Raw genomic sequence first — 15,192 nt, forward strand, 5'->3', positions numbered from 1 at the left:
TAATTACGTTCTAATCTGTGCATCAATGGGCAAAAGGTGATAGGTGAGTTCATGTGAAAATGTGCAACAATCAAAAGCATAAAACTTCTATCACTGAGTATAACTGTACCCTACTATTGTACCAGGTGTAAAGAAACTTTATTTTCCCTCATTTTCTTTCAGTTTTCCTTTTGACCCTGCTCAGCCTTATTTCACTAACAGAAATCACTGCAGAAAAGTCCTACTCTACTGCTTTAACATGATGTCAAGCTGACCTTCTACTGTGCCAAGCTGGAGAGCTTTGAATGCGACCAGGCTCTGCATCCATCATCCAAGGACCAGCCTATCTAAGTGTGGAAAGCCTGGTCACCAGAAATACAGCCATTTGAATACAAAATAAGCATAGTAATTCTTCATAGCAACTATGGGTGCATCTACATTGTGGAAATGATACAGTTTGACACCACTTGCTGTATTTCCATCCTATGGAATTCTGGGCTTTGTAGTTTTACCAGCTCTTTAGTCTTCTCTGTGCCCGAATCTGATAGAATCAGCCACATGTTGTGTGTATGTACTATATTCATTGTATTATTTTTCTGATTACATTATATTATAGACTTTTTGTTTCAGAGGTGTATCATATGTATATTGCAGATGTGGGTAATGATAGGAAGCACAGTGCAGGAGATAAACCATATCGTGTAGGGGGTGGTGGGTGATTAGAATCATAGAATCATAGAGTTGGAAGAGACCACAGGGGCCATCCAGTCCGACCCCCTGCCATGCAGGAAATCCAAATCAAAGCATCCCCGACAGATGGCCATCCAGCCTCCGTTGGAAGACCTCCAAGGAGGGAGACTCCACTACACTCCAAGGAAGTGTGTTCCACTGTCGAACAGCCCTTACTGTCAGGAAGTTCCTCCTAATGTTGAGGTGGAATCTCTTTTCCTGCAGCTTGCATCCATTGCTCCGGGTCCTAGTCTCTGGAGCAGCAGAAAACAAGCTTGACAAAGGGAGATGGGACAAGGTTGTGTATTGATTAATGGATGAATCATAGTGAAGCCCATGAAACCTTAAGACAGGGTAAGGTTAATATGTTTGAAGGGGATGCCAATTCTGTCTACAAATGTCTTCCTGCTAACACCTACTGTTCCTGAAATAAAGTTCTTGCTGTTGGAAGAAAAGGCTGGTTTATTGAATTGTGTGGGCAAAGGTAATTCTTGATGCTCTTCCAAAAATTGCTGGTGCCTCACATAATTACAAATCCCAGGATTTTGTAGGATGCAGCCATAGCAGTTAAAGTGGTGTCAAACAACATTGTTTCTACAGTCCAGATGCACCCTGTGAATGTGAAATGCATCTGGGCAAGAATGCACTGGAAGGATTGATGAAAGCACTGATCTTCAAGGTAAATAGACATAGTACTGCAGGCTTAGCAGAACTGCAGCAATGAATCTCAGTGATTCGGGATTTCACAAGTTCAGGCCACTGGGAATTAAGAAACAGATTTCCAATAGAATGACTGGAAAGATGGATTGTTCTGAATATTTTATGCACATGTATTTTGCAGGCATACATACATTTGGCTGTAAAAGCTATTTTTCTTTATCTTTGTCAGTGAATGAAGGCAAACTTAAGCCAGAGAATACAGGGCACTCACCTTTCCCTCCACCTGCTGCTTTGTGAACTCATTCTTAGGATTCCAATGAGTTCTAATTAGCTGATGTTGATGTGTATGTTCACATTACATTCACTGTGCTTCTGAACTTTTCTTTGCCTGGTTCTTTAATATACTGAACTGAAAACTGGAGTTGATTTTAGTTTGTTTATCTGGTTGGCTTCATCTATGCACAAGGTTGGTCAGCAGGAATACGCTGATCAGGTTTTATTGAGTGTAAAGTAAGCTCAGAAACATGAGCCAATTCTTCTCCATGTGTAAAAGCCCTACAACTAAATTTTCACAGGTACCGGTTATGACTTACTGAAAATGAACATTAAATTAGTGCATGAAATATGTGGGCAAAACCAAAGGGTGCAAACTGTCCTACTTCACAGGGTTAGGAATGCAGGCACGCTGGCATGTCACAGAAGGAGATGGAAGTTGAAGTCTAGTCCCCATATGCCAGAGGTGGGAATGATGTTGCCTTACAGGATCATTGGACTACAACTCCTAGCATTCTTCACCATTGGCTATACCATAGGGTGCTGGGAGTTCAACAATATTTGGAGGTTTTTTGTGGGTTTTTCAGGCTATGTGGCCATGTTCGAGAAGAGTTTCTTCCTGACATTTTGCCAGCATCTGTGGCTGGCAGCTTTTTTTGAAGATGCCAGCCACAGATGCTGGCGAAACAACAGGAAGAAACTCTTCTCGAAGATGGCCACATAGCCTGAAAAACCCACAAAAACCTATGGATTCTGGCCACGAAAGCCTTCAACTTCACAATATTTGGAGGGCTACACAGGTCCCACCTCTGCCATACAAATACTTTGTACGTCCAATACCACAGGCCTTGAATCAGAGAGAAACTGCCCGTAATTAATTTTGCAAGTCAAGATTTGAACCATAGCAAGCATCATTGAATTAATACAGCAGATAGATAATCTGAAGGTGCCTCAGATTGAAAGTATGAAGCAAAATCCTAACTACCCATTGCCCATTGGGAACATACCTTTTCCAGAGATGATTTGTTGAATCTCTCCCAACTCCAGCTATGCTAGCCAAATGAGAAAATCCAATGCATAGACTAAATTTGACCATACTGTCTGGGGATTTCTTGAATTTCTGTAGTCCCAAAGGGAAGCCTTTCCAGACTATTTCTACAAGCCTTCATTTAAATAGTGCTTGAGATGCTTCTTGACTCCACACCTGTTGAATGTGAAACCCAATAAAAAAGGGAAAGAGGGAGTTATGACTTGGTGGCCTGTTTGTGTGTTTCATTGAGGCATTTGATTGGTCACAGTGGAAAACAAGATGCTGTGATACTTATTATGCATGTGAACATCTGACTTTGGCTTCTGCCACACTGTAGAATTAATGCAGTTTGACACCACATTATCTGTCATGGCTCCATTCTACGGAATCCTGGGATTTATAGTTTGTTTGTTTTGGGGGGGGGTTGCACCAAAGCTCTCAGACAGAGAAGGCTATATATTTCACAACAGATCCCAGAATTCCACAGCATTGAGCCATGTCAGTTAAAGCAGTGTCAAACTGCATTAATTTTGCACAGTAGATGCAGCCTTTGACTGTTGTATTAAGGCAATATCTGTTGCTCATGATTTAAATAATCACTATATTTATAATTTTACTCCCAGGCACCAAACTAACATGGCTAGTTTTGGATAATATGAAGCTTGACATGGGATGAGGTGGATGTGTGCCAGTAACTGTTCTGCTTAGGCAGCAAAGTATTTTTGAGTGCAGGGCTGGCTCATCCATATAGACGAACTAGGCAGCCGCCTAGGGTGGCAAAATTTAGGTGTGGCTTGGCGGCTTTTTTTGTATAATATTTTGGCTTTTTGACTAATTCACAATACTTTGACGAGAGATTGGAACCTAAGTTTTATGTCATGTTTAGCTTTAACAAATGGAACAGTGGAAATCAAGGGATGAAAATAATTATGACGGGTGACAGGGGATACCAAAATATTTCTCACCTAGGGTGACCAAATACCTAGAGCCGGCCCTGTTTGAATGGCCTGTGAAATAGTCTTTTACAGACAACGATCACATGCATTTAATATTAGAACAATTAGAGCCTGAAAAAAATTATTTAATGGCTGTGGGAGTTGAAAAACTGTAGTCCAAAAAAAGTCATTTTTCCAACCTCTGTGCCAAATCTACAAAGTAGTAGCTTTATACTGGAGTGGGAATGTTGCCTTTTGTGCACCACATGTAGCCCTTCAGGATCCAATGAAACCCTCAAAACGCACACCCACATCTCCACCAATTCCCTGAAAAATCCCAAATTCTCCCACCCCCAAATCCTGAAGAAAAAGCTCTGACTGTTTTGCTATTTAAAGCAGGGGGGAGCCTCAAATATCCCCCAGAACTGACAGGTTTTGAGTGGAATGTCACTTCCAGTTCTGGGAAACAATGGCATGGTACAGAGCACCAGGAAGAGGCGGCTGGGAGCTGCCTCTTGTTGCTATGTAGCTGTGCCACAGCAACCAAATTGCGCAGTGCTGCTACATGAAAAAAAGGATCGCTAAAAACCGGCTCCTTTTTGTGCCGTCGCACATAGCTTGCAGTGGCGTGTGTCGCTGATGCGCAGCTCCATTTGGATGCCACACAGCAGTGACATCATCGCTGCACACACCATCTATTCAGCACCACACAGCAAGGACGCCCTCGTCACGTGCGAGGGGCAAGGGACATGTGGGCAGGGTGCCCTCGCACGTGACGAGGGCGTCCTTTGGAGCCAGTATGTACTGGGCCAATATGACTTCAGCCTGCCAAGATTCAGGAACAGGTGAAAGTAGCCCTCTTGAGTGTGGTCACCTGTGCTTTACCCAGATTCATCTGTGAAGCAATGAGTTTTCCATTTCCTCACCTATGCAAGGAAGCAGACATGAGTGCAAATGGGCAATACACCATTTATGGTGGCCTCTGTTCTACTGAAAATAAACAAGCATCTTGTGCAAATAACCTTAGCTCTTGGTTTACTGGTACAGCTTTACAAGCCAGGCTGGGATATCACCTCATAGTTGGCTTTCTTTGTGAACAACTGCTGCCTAATAACATCCAAAGTAATAAATAATGCCATTAACACCAAATGTACCCAAGTGACACAAGGAGCTTTTATTGTTATTATTTTCAATCACACATCATAAAGTTTTTGGGCTGTATTTTGTTTTCATCTGTTTAGAAAGCAAAAAGATGGCTGGTGATTCTTTAACTGGAAATTTGGGGGGGGGGTGTTTGGGCTCTGTTAATATATCCTGCACCCCTCGTGCTGGAAATGGGGTTTTCATAATTAGTATCTAGCATCAGGCATGATTTTTGAGAGATCATGACGACTTTTGGAAACTAGGTGGTTACACATGCAAGGGGTCACATTGACCTAAGGACGTGCGGGAGATCTAGTTACTACTAAAAGAAACAATGGAAGAAAGAAGAAAGGAAATGAAGGAAGAAAGGACGGAAAGGTGGGAGGGAGGGAGGGAGGGAGGGAGGGAGGGAAAGAAGGAAGGAAGGAAGGAAGGAAATAATAAAGGAAGGAAAGCAGAGAGGGAGGAAGTAAAAAAAGAAAGAGAGGGAGGGAGGGGACGCCTTGCCCCCTGGTAGGGTGACTAGACTTTCCCTCCTTTTCCCAGACATGTCCCCCATCTTAGCCTTCCTGTCCAGGAGGAGGGATTCCACAATGTCCTCTATTTTGAGCATGGCTAAGAAATATGGATTTGCATTTTGCTCCAGCTTTTATTTGTTCATTCCCATTTTTTTAATGTCCTACATTTCACCTAAAACTGTTGGCAGCCTGAACAACCTTAGCCGATCTTAATTTCAGTCCCTACCTCCAAGTTGGGTACCCCTGAATTAAAGACATAACTCAATGGGTGAGCCTAAACCTGCCACTCACAGCTGTTTTACACACACATCCCCAATTTATTATAAACAAGTTGGAAATCTGCATAAATTCCTTCCTCCACAAAGCCACCCTTGGGTGGTCTAAAAATGGACATGTCCTCTGATATCAGCAACTATGCCATATGATTTTGACCCTCCATGTGCAAATTCCTCTGGAAAAAAAGTTTATATTATAATTTATCATAGGAATTTTAATTTAAATTTCACCCTTCAAATAGATCTCCTGGGAGCTGAAGAATTAGTAGAACAAAAGTACAACAATATGGCTGTTTTAAAACCTTAAAACATATAAAAACATGCTTCAGATTAAAAGCTACAGGGTGCAAATGTAAAAGAACAAGGAAGAAAGCTTGCAGTGATTAAACAATTTAGGTTTGGGATTTTTTTTTTAAATGGACTTTGCAAAGTAAGACTGTTTGAGTGTTCACAGAAAAACTAATATAGCAGGTTAAAATGTGTAAGGGAAAGATGGACATTGACTCTTTTATCACAGTGTGATACAGCTTTACTTTCTACTCAAGAACCAAACGTCATCCAGGCAAACAGCCCCCAAGAATTCATGTGATAAAATCCATCTGTATAAATATAAGCCACACATTACATTCACTACTCTCATTCATCTAACCTTTCTATGAACTAAGTAGAAACTTCTCCCCAAAGAGAAGTCTGATATTTCTTTTGTGTGTGTTTCAATGTCCTAATCTCATCATGGAGAGCCAATGTGATATAGTTGGTGGTTTGAGCATTGGTCTATGACTGAAGACCAAGATCCGATTCCCTGCTCATGGAAACCCACCAAGTGACCGCCAATAAATCTTCCTCTCTTATGTATGTGTTTCTTTTGGTGTTGTACATAATGACCACAGAAGACCAAGATAAATTCAAATTAGATGATGAAGAAATTGAAATAGTTAAGGATTTCTCGTACCTGGGATCAAACATTGTTCACAACGGAGACTGCAGTCAAGAGCTAAATATAGGAGTTGGAAGAGCTGTCATGAAAGAGCTAGAGAAGACTAAAGATATACAACTGAGCACTAAAGTTAGAATCATCCAAGCCATGGTATTCCTAATCACTATGTATGGATGCGAGACCTGGAGAGTGAACAAAGCGTATAGGAAGAAAATTAATTTGAGATGTGGTGCTGGAGAAGAGTGCTGAGGAGGATATGGTGGATAGCCAAAAAGACAAACAAATGGGTCCTTAAGTAGATCAAGCCAGAAATACCCATAGAAGCCAAGATGGTAAAACTGAGGTTGCCGTACTTTGGCCACATCATGAAAAGGCATAGATAATGCTGGGAAAGGTTGAAGGCAGAAGAAAGGGAGGAAGACCACACACCAGATGGCTGGACTCACTTAAGGAGGACACAACCATGAGTCTGCAGGACGTAAGCAGAGCAGCGGAAGACAGGGAGACTTGGAGGTGTCTCATCCATAGAGTCGATAAGGAATGTCTCATCTGTGGGGTTGCCATGAGTCAAGGCCGACACGAGGGCAGCTAACAACAACAAAAATCTAAAACGTTAAAATAAATTAAATAATTGTTGTATGTTGTGTGCCTTCATTTCCAACAATTCTAACTTCGGTGCTCAGTTGTACACATCTTTACTCTTTAGGATCTTCTCTAGCTCTTTCCTGGCTGCCCTTCCCATTCCTCGTCTTCTTCTTATCCCCTGACTGCAGGCCCCGTTCTGAGCAATGTTTCATCTCAGGGATGAGAAGTCTGTAACTATTTCAATTTCCTCATCCTCAAATTTATTTCTTTACTTATTTATTAGAGTACTTATACCGTGCTCTTCAGCCCTAAAGACTATCAGAGCAGCTTACAATTATTATTTTTAATTTGAATTTGTATAGGTCTCCCCTGCTCATTATGGCTGAATCCACACTGGAGAAATAACTTGGTTTGGCACTGCTTTAACTCTTTCTGGCTCAAGGCTATGGAATTCTGGGAGCTGAAATCCAACTCCCAGAATTACATAGCCTTGAGCCAGAGTTAAAGCGTGCCAAACCGGGTTATTTCTCCAGTGTGGATGCAGCCTATGTTTGTTTTCTTTACGTTCAGCAATGAATCTGCTTTTGCACTTTCTTTCTTGACCTTCCTTAGTTAATTGTTCCTTAATTGTTCCAGGTCCATGTTTTCCACTAGTATTACTGTGTCATCCACACATCTCAGGTTGTTGATGTTCCTTCCTCCCATCTTCCTTCTTCTAAGGCTGCATCCGCACTGCAGAAATAATCCAGTTTGACGCCGCTTTAACTGCCATGGTTCAGTGCTATGGAATTCTGGGAACTGCAGTTCGCTGTGGCCACAGTGCTCCCTGGCAAAGGAGGCTGAATGTCTCACAAAACTACAAGTTCCCAGAATTCCATAGCTCTGAGCCAGGGCAGCTGAAGTGGTGTCAAGCTAGATTGTTTCTTCAGTGTGGATGCAGCTTCAGTCTAACCCTGCTCTTGTGTTTTACATGTATCCTTTCCCATATGTATCCATTTTAAAATGATTGTAAACCGCCTTGCACCCAATTTTGGGAGAAAGCCGGGATGCAAATCAAATAAATTAGTAAATAAAAGTAATGCTGCAACGTGGATACAACTCAGGTTTGTACAGTTAGTGTTCCCCAATTGCAAAGCAGACCCACAGCCAGGTCCTATGCTATGTTAGGAGTGCGCATGCGTGGCCTCAGCCAGCCCAGAAGCTCTGGAAGCAAAGGCCTCTTTTCCGTACGGTGACGTCACGCCCAGCATGGTTCAAGATGGCGGCCCCCAGTGGCGCTCAGGCGGCTGCGCAGAGCTCCTTCCACCCGCCATTTCCGCTTCTCGAGTTTACCCGGATGTTTAGGAGGAAGCACACTTCCTGTAAGTGGAGGCATGCAAGGGTCCAAGGGAAGAAAGGTGAGCGTGAGAGGGACGCCGTTTTGCAAAGGCTGTCTGTTCTTTTTTGCTGCATCTAATGATCCGGTTTGAGCCCGCTTTAGCTGCCGTGGCTTAATGCTGTGGAATTCTGGGAACTGTAGTTGGTTGTGGCACCAGAGCGGACACCAATTTAACAGCCATGGCTTCGCGCTTTGGAATTCTGGGATCTGTAGTTTTGGGAGATATTTAGCCCTCGCTAAAGGTGCAGAGCTCTGGGGGCCCAGCAAACTACAAATCCCAGGATTCCATAGCACTGAGCCAGGGCAGCCAAAGCGGTCTCAAACTGGATTATTTTTGCAGTGTGGTTCGGACCATAGTTGCCAATGCTAGGCTGCGACCATAATAAATACTTATCTATCTATAGCTGCTCAAGAGGAGTGAGGCTGTTAAGTTTATTTATTTATACAACCTATAAACTGTTCCATAGAAAAGATTTTAGAGCGTGAAAACATTTTCATTTTAGAGGATGTGAACGTCCTGCATGATTTCACTGTTTTTATAAACATTTAACTTCTGGATGCATGGATTAAATTAAAAGTGCATTAGCTGAAAAAAAGGCTTTAGAGCAGTGTACAATAGTTTGAAACAAACAAATGCAAATATATATATATATATATATATATATATATATTGTAGCAAGTACAGTAATGAAATAGTTTTTGGAATTGTTCTGTTAGGAAATGTTCATCTGAAGAGAGATGTTTTCAATAGACATTCATAGGAGGATACATATCCAGGTGACAAGACGTCCTAACCACAAAGGAGGACAAGGCACCACAAAATGAAGGGCGTTCAAGAAAAATATAGAACATTACAAAACAAACACTAAAATCAGTCATATAAGTATAAATTCGTGCTTCTTAGTCATGCTCAAAACAGAGGACATTTTGGAATTCTTCCTGGACAGACGGCTGAAATGTAGGACACATCCTGGAAAAGGAAGGTGCCTGGTAACTCTGCGTTATGTCCTCTATTGGAGGGACATTGCACATGATGGGAACCAGTATAGTCAAGGCCTTGCTTCTGATGGACTCCATGTAGATTTTCCATACTCATGTGGAAATACTAGGAGTACTTTACAGAAGACCTCAGGCAGGATAGTGTGGAGAAAGCATGTCCTAAGATGTACTTGACCTGTATTTTATAGCTTTGAACAAAATCCTTCAAGTTAGCTTTGTTGAACTGGATATAAATCTAAGAAATAACATGGTATCTCCTCCTGTTTGTTTTAGTAAGGAGGTGTGCATATGTCCACAAACTCAGTTTGTGCCTGGAGATGTCATCCTCCCTTTCCAACTATGCCTTGCGGATGGCCCGTCTGAGTGCCCGGATATTTGGAGAAGTTGCTCGCCCAACTGATTCATCATCAATGAAAGTAGTTAAACTGATGAGTGAACAACCCTACGCAAAACGGAAGGAGGTTTACGATTGGTACCCTCCCCACAACACTTACCATGGCCTTATGAAGAAACTTCGTTTCTATGGGCTTTACAGGTAAGCCAGGCACACACTATGAGTGTAATGAAGCTGTGGACTGAAAGAAGATGGAGCCTCGTGTTTTTCTGTTAGGTCTGGTAGGATGAGTCTGCTTTGCTGCAGGAAGATGAGAAGGAACCATAGCTGAATGCAGAAGGTCCCACAATCAAGCTTTTTTTATTACAGTGGTACCCCGGGTTACGAAATTAATTCGTTCCGCGGTTAATTTCGTAACCCGAAATACCTTCGTAAGCCGAATTCCCATAGGCGCTAATGGAAAAATAGCTCTCTGCTGCCCTCCGGTGGCGGAAAATAGCGCCGCGGTTTTTTCGTAACCCGAAGAAACCTTCGTAAGCCGAAGCAATAAATCCCTATGGGATTTTTTCGTATCCCGAAAAATTCGTAACCCGGCGCATTCGTATCCCGGGGTACCACTTATTATTAAAGCTGGGGTAGGCAGTCATTCCATGTAATCATCCTGGCCACATGGCCACGGAGTCATCTTTGACAACGCTGGGTCTGATGAGTACCATCCCCTACAGTTGGGCATGACTTGACAACCTTGTCAAAGGAGAAACCTTTATCTTTACTTTTAGGTAACCTGTGGCCTGACAGCGGCATGCAGCCCTGGCCTAAAGTCTCAAGTTCTGTACTAGTGATTAGCTCAGCCATCTGGCAAGAGTGATGTGTCCTTTGCCTGGCAACTGGCTGTATGGGGAGGGAAGAAGGGGTTTGGCAGAAAAAGAGAGAGAAAATGGAGAGCCTCACCCACTGTTGCCTTTAGCACCTAGACTAGATCAAGGGAAGGAATAGTGCCACTCTGTTCTACTTTGGTCAGGCCTCACCTAGAATACTGTGTCCAGTTCTGGGCGGCACAGTTTAAAAAGGATGTTGACAAGCTGGAGCGCCCGAAGGAGGGCGATCAAAATGGTGAAGGGTCTGTAAAACCGTGCCCCATGATGAGAGACTTAGGGAGCTGGGTATGTTCAGCCTGGGGAGGAGAAAGTTAAGAAGTGATAGGACAACCCTGTTTAAATATTTTTAGGGATGTCATATTGAAAAAGGAGCAAGCTTGTTTTCTGCTGCTTCAGAGAATAGGGCCCGGGACAATGGATGCAAGCTATAGGAAGAGATTCCACCTAAATATTATGAAGAACTTCCTGACAGTATGAGCTCTTTGACAGTGGAGCACACTCCCTTGAAGAGTGGTGGGGTCTCCTTTGGAGGTTTTTAAATAGAGGCTGGATTGCCATCTGTCATGGGTGCTTTGATACTGTGTTCATGCATGACCAGTGGTTGGAATGGATGGCCCTTGCGTTCTCTTCCAACTCTATGATTTGATTACTATTCATGCAAGAATGTATCTCTTGATAGGGAGGAGTTTCTTGATCCACAGTTAAAAGAGCTGAGTCCACTGCCTGATCTTGGAAAATTGCCACCAGTCTAAGTAAATGCTTATTGGGCCATATTTTGAAAACACCAAGCTCTGATGTTTTGCTACTTCATTTTCTCCTTCAGAAGCTTAGACATGGACAAAGGGCTCCTTATCCCTATGCAGCCCTGTGTGTGTTGTTGGACTGCAGCTCACAGGCTATGCTGGCTAAAATTTGTGAAGCTGCAATCCAGCATGTGGAGGGCTGCACTTTGCCTACCCATACCCTCTAGGTTAAATAATGGAGGGTTTCACTTAGGAGTTCTGTCAATGACAGCTCTCTCCCAGAGGCAGAGAAAGGGTTCTCGGTAATTTCAGATCCTGGTTTCTTTACTTTGATTAAAACTAGTGGGATCCCTTTCCAGAAGAAAGGTGGCATATACACTGGTGCCTCGGGATACGAAATGATCGGGTTACGAAATTTCCGGGATACGAAAAAGTTGGATTGGCAAAAACTGTTTCGGGTTACGAAATATTTTTCGGGTTACGAAATTCATTTCGGCGCGAAATTCAAATGCTATAGGCTTTCCAGTGCTAACGGAAAGCCTTTTCGGGTTATGAAATTTTCGGGTTACGAAAGGAATGGCGGAACGAATTAATTTCGTAACCCGAGGCACCAGTGTAAATGAAATAAATCAGTAGAACTTAAAGGTGGAGTAGGTGAGAACCAGCATGGTGTAGTGGTTTGAATCTGTGACTTGGACTCTGGAGTTCGGGGCTTGATTCCCATTCAGCCGTGGAAACTCACTGGGTGACCTTGGCCAAATCACACACACTCAGCCCCAGAAAACTCTGTGATAGTTGCCTTACTGTTGCAATAATTTGGAAATGACTTGAAGGCATACAACAAAAGGGGAAGCATACTGAGGAGGTAAAGAGTGTCTCTCTCTCACACACACAATCATACACATACACACAGTCTGAAGCTGAAACATCAGATGGAGCTTCTCTGACACTTCAACCAGGAACCTAATTTTACTCCATTTTGCTTGGGAAAGGAACCATGCAATGCTCTTAAAATGGGACTACCAATGGTTGACTCCTTATCTGGGGATTCCTGCCCCCCCCCTTCTCTCTGTATGTGTGTGAGAGTGAGGTGGCGGGGGGATTGAGAATGCTTATAGCAATAGGGAGAGAGTGAGTCTCAAGTCTTTGTGGTGTAGATTCTAGCCTTCTGCAGGCAGAATGTGGCTCTTATTTCACACCCACCCTGATTTAAATCAACCACATTTCCCCAAACCTAGGCTGGTTTGTATAGCAGGAAACCAAAAGTTCATGTAAGATTTATAGCATACTGCACTAGTATATTACAAACAGGATTTAAAGGTATGGATTCTAACTGTTCTAAGATAGAAACTGACTTCGGAACACTTTTCTTAATAGTAACTGGTCCTTGCTATTTTTAAATCCTGCATAATAGCCATTCAGGTGTTCTCTGTGCTGCTTAGAAGAAAATGTGGCAAAGCTATCCATTTCACAGAGGGGCTTCCCTTTGGCACCAACAGATGTAAATTACATGTTTGGCTGCTATGAGCTTCTCTTTAGCAGGCTTCTCACTCAGAAAAGCCTGCAAGGGATCACACTGGCTTTTCAGAAATGTATTTGGCTAAAGGCAGTTTATGGGGGTGGAACAAAGTCAAGGCCTGAAAAGTACTTCATGAACATTTTAACAATATTAGCAGCTCAGCAGCCTTAGGCAAATGATATTATCTCACTAATGGACAAGTGGAGCAACTGGGAAAGGTAAATCAACTTTGAGACTAATACAGTGCACGGCTCTTTAATCAGAGTTGGCTTTATTAAAAGGCATACTTTGATCTTGTTAGTGTAAGTGAAATGCTTACTGTAGCCAGACGAGATGTGTGAAGGGGCTTCTCCCTAGAGTCTCATTAAGGCCCCTTAGAAATGTTCTCATGATCTCCAGTAGGCTTAATAATATACTGTTGTAAGAAGGCTACAGGTTTTAAAAAATACATGGTGGGGCAAAGCATAAAGGGATGTAGTAAGAGGTTAGAAGGACTTTGCAAAACACCCAAAGAAAAATCAGTTAAGTTTTTTTTCATGGATGGCTATGTACACTCAGGGCCTTTGCTACTGGTAGTCAAATGAAGTTTATTTCAGGGTGAGCAAAGCACATCAGCTTTTCAAAGCTGTTTTTGGGACCCTCCACTGATCCAGAGCCACATACATCAGTCCTACTCAAAGTGGTGGTCCAGGGACCAGTGCTAGTCTATAAGCCACCAGCTACTGGTCCACAGAGGGTTTCCGGGGGCGGGGGGGCAATTGTAGTAAAATGGGTACAAATATGATACCAGCAAAAATATTGTTGGTCCCCCATGGACAGCATAACTAACACTGCCCTATTTCACTCCTTTTCAAGCCAAACTAACCCGAAGTACCAATATAGAAATATTGGTTGCACCCCTCCACCTGTTCATCATTTTATAAATGTATTTTTCAGAACTAGAAATTGATCTGGATAGTTTGTTTCCACACACACCCCCCCCCCCCCATTTTTATTGTTTTGGGTGGACATGGAAGACCACAGGGGCAGAAAACTGGTGTCCAGCCACAATGGAATTGCCCATCCTTACTTTAACTAGGATATGAAGAAGCTGGCTTTACTTGGGAATGGCTTCAATGAATCTTAGGCTGCTGCCACTCTGCAAAATGAAGGCAGTTTGACTGCAGTTTATCTGTCATGGTTCCATCCTATGGAATCATGGTATTTGAAGTTTGTTGTGACACCAGAGTTCTCTGACAGAGAAGGCTAAATATCTCACAACACTACACATCCCAGAATTCCATAGCATTGAGCCATGGCAAAGTTAAATCAGTGTCAAACTGCATTCATTCTGCAGCCTTACAATTACTAAATTACTAAATTATGATGGCATAAATAGTTTCAGAGGTAGACAAAGTGGTTTGTGTGTGTAAAGGCTTAGGCTGATAGGCCTGAAGTTAAAGGGTTTCCTGCACCATGGCTAGGAGCACAGCTGTGCCAAACAACTTTAGACATGTAAACACCAGGTTTCTTGGATTATGTAGGAGTTGTAGTCCAAAATATCTCAGGGACACCATGTTGCCATCATCTCCTTTAAGAAGTGCATTGATCCAAGCTGGCAAATGGCATTCAGATTTGAAAAGTGCTCCTTTTCAGTGTATTAACAGGCTCTGCCTCTGTCCTTTTTGTTTTAGAGATGAACACGAAGATTTCAAAGATGAGATGAAACGCCTGAAAAAGCTACGTGGAAAAGGACCTCCTAAGAAAGGCGAAGGAAAGAGAGCTTTGAAAAAGAAATAGCATCACCGTGTAACTGATACTTTAATAAAATGTCTTGGACTGAATGATAGCTTGTTATTAACTTTTCAATTTGACAAAGAACTTGATATCAAGCTCAAGCCTCCTTTGCGTTATTTCTGTTATAAGTGTAATATGCCCCAAGTTGCAGAGGGCAGAGTTCTCTGGCTGACAATTTTACATACAGTACTTTGCAAAACTACAAATCTCAGGGCTCCTTTACACACAAAATCACATCAAAAGTTCTATCACTGTGTAGTGTCCTATGCTATGATTCCACTTTAACTGCCATGGCTTCATGTATGGAATGCTGGGGTTTGTAGTGTATGGGGCATTCAAAAAATCCCAGAAAACAATAAGGAGACAAGCTCCACCTGCTCGAAGATAGTCAATTTACATTTCAGACTAAAATGCATTGGGCTATTTTAAAAGGAATAAGCCGTTGACCACCTTAGAGCTTGTCTCATTGTTTTCTGGTTTTAACATGCTTTTCAGTATTCT

At 42.5% G+C, this 15,192-nt stretch overlaps 1 protein-coding gene across 2 annotated transcripts; it reads left to right on the forward strand.

Annotated features, from left to right (window-relative positions):
* The first annotated feature begins 8,302 nt into the window (after positions 1 to 8,302).
* On the forward strand, positions 8,303 to 14,738 carry MRPS33 (mitochondrial ribosomal protein S33). Of its 2 annotated transcripts, none has more exons than XM_042468848.1 (3): positions 8,303 to 8,425; positions 9,715 to 9,976; positions 14,589 to 14,738. In XM_042468848.1, the coding sequence occupies exons 1-3, from the start codon at positions 8,323 to 8,325 to the stop codon at positions 14,692 to 14,694; spliced, it is 471 nt and encodes a 156-aa protein (XP_042324782.1). In that variant the 5' UTR covers positions 8,303 to 8,322; the 3' UTR covers positions 14,695 to 14,738. The 2 variants fall into 2 exon arrangements, with proteins under 2 accessions (XP_042324782.1, XP_042324781.1); XM_042468847.1 differs by having other exon boundaries at positions 8,321 to 8,461.
* The last annotated feature ends 454 nt before the right edge of the window (positions 14,739 to 15,192 follow it).

This window comes from Sceloporus undulatus, chromosome 5 (genome assembly GCF_019175285.1).
Source record: "Sceloporus undulatus isolate JIND9_A2432 ecotype Alabama chromosome 5, SceUnd_v1.1, whole genome shotgun sequence".
Lineage (NCBI taxonomy): Eukaryota > Metazoa > Chordata > Lepidosauria > Squamata > Phrynosomatidae > Sceloporus > Sceloporus undulatus.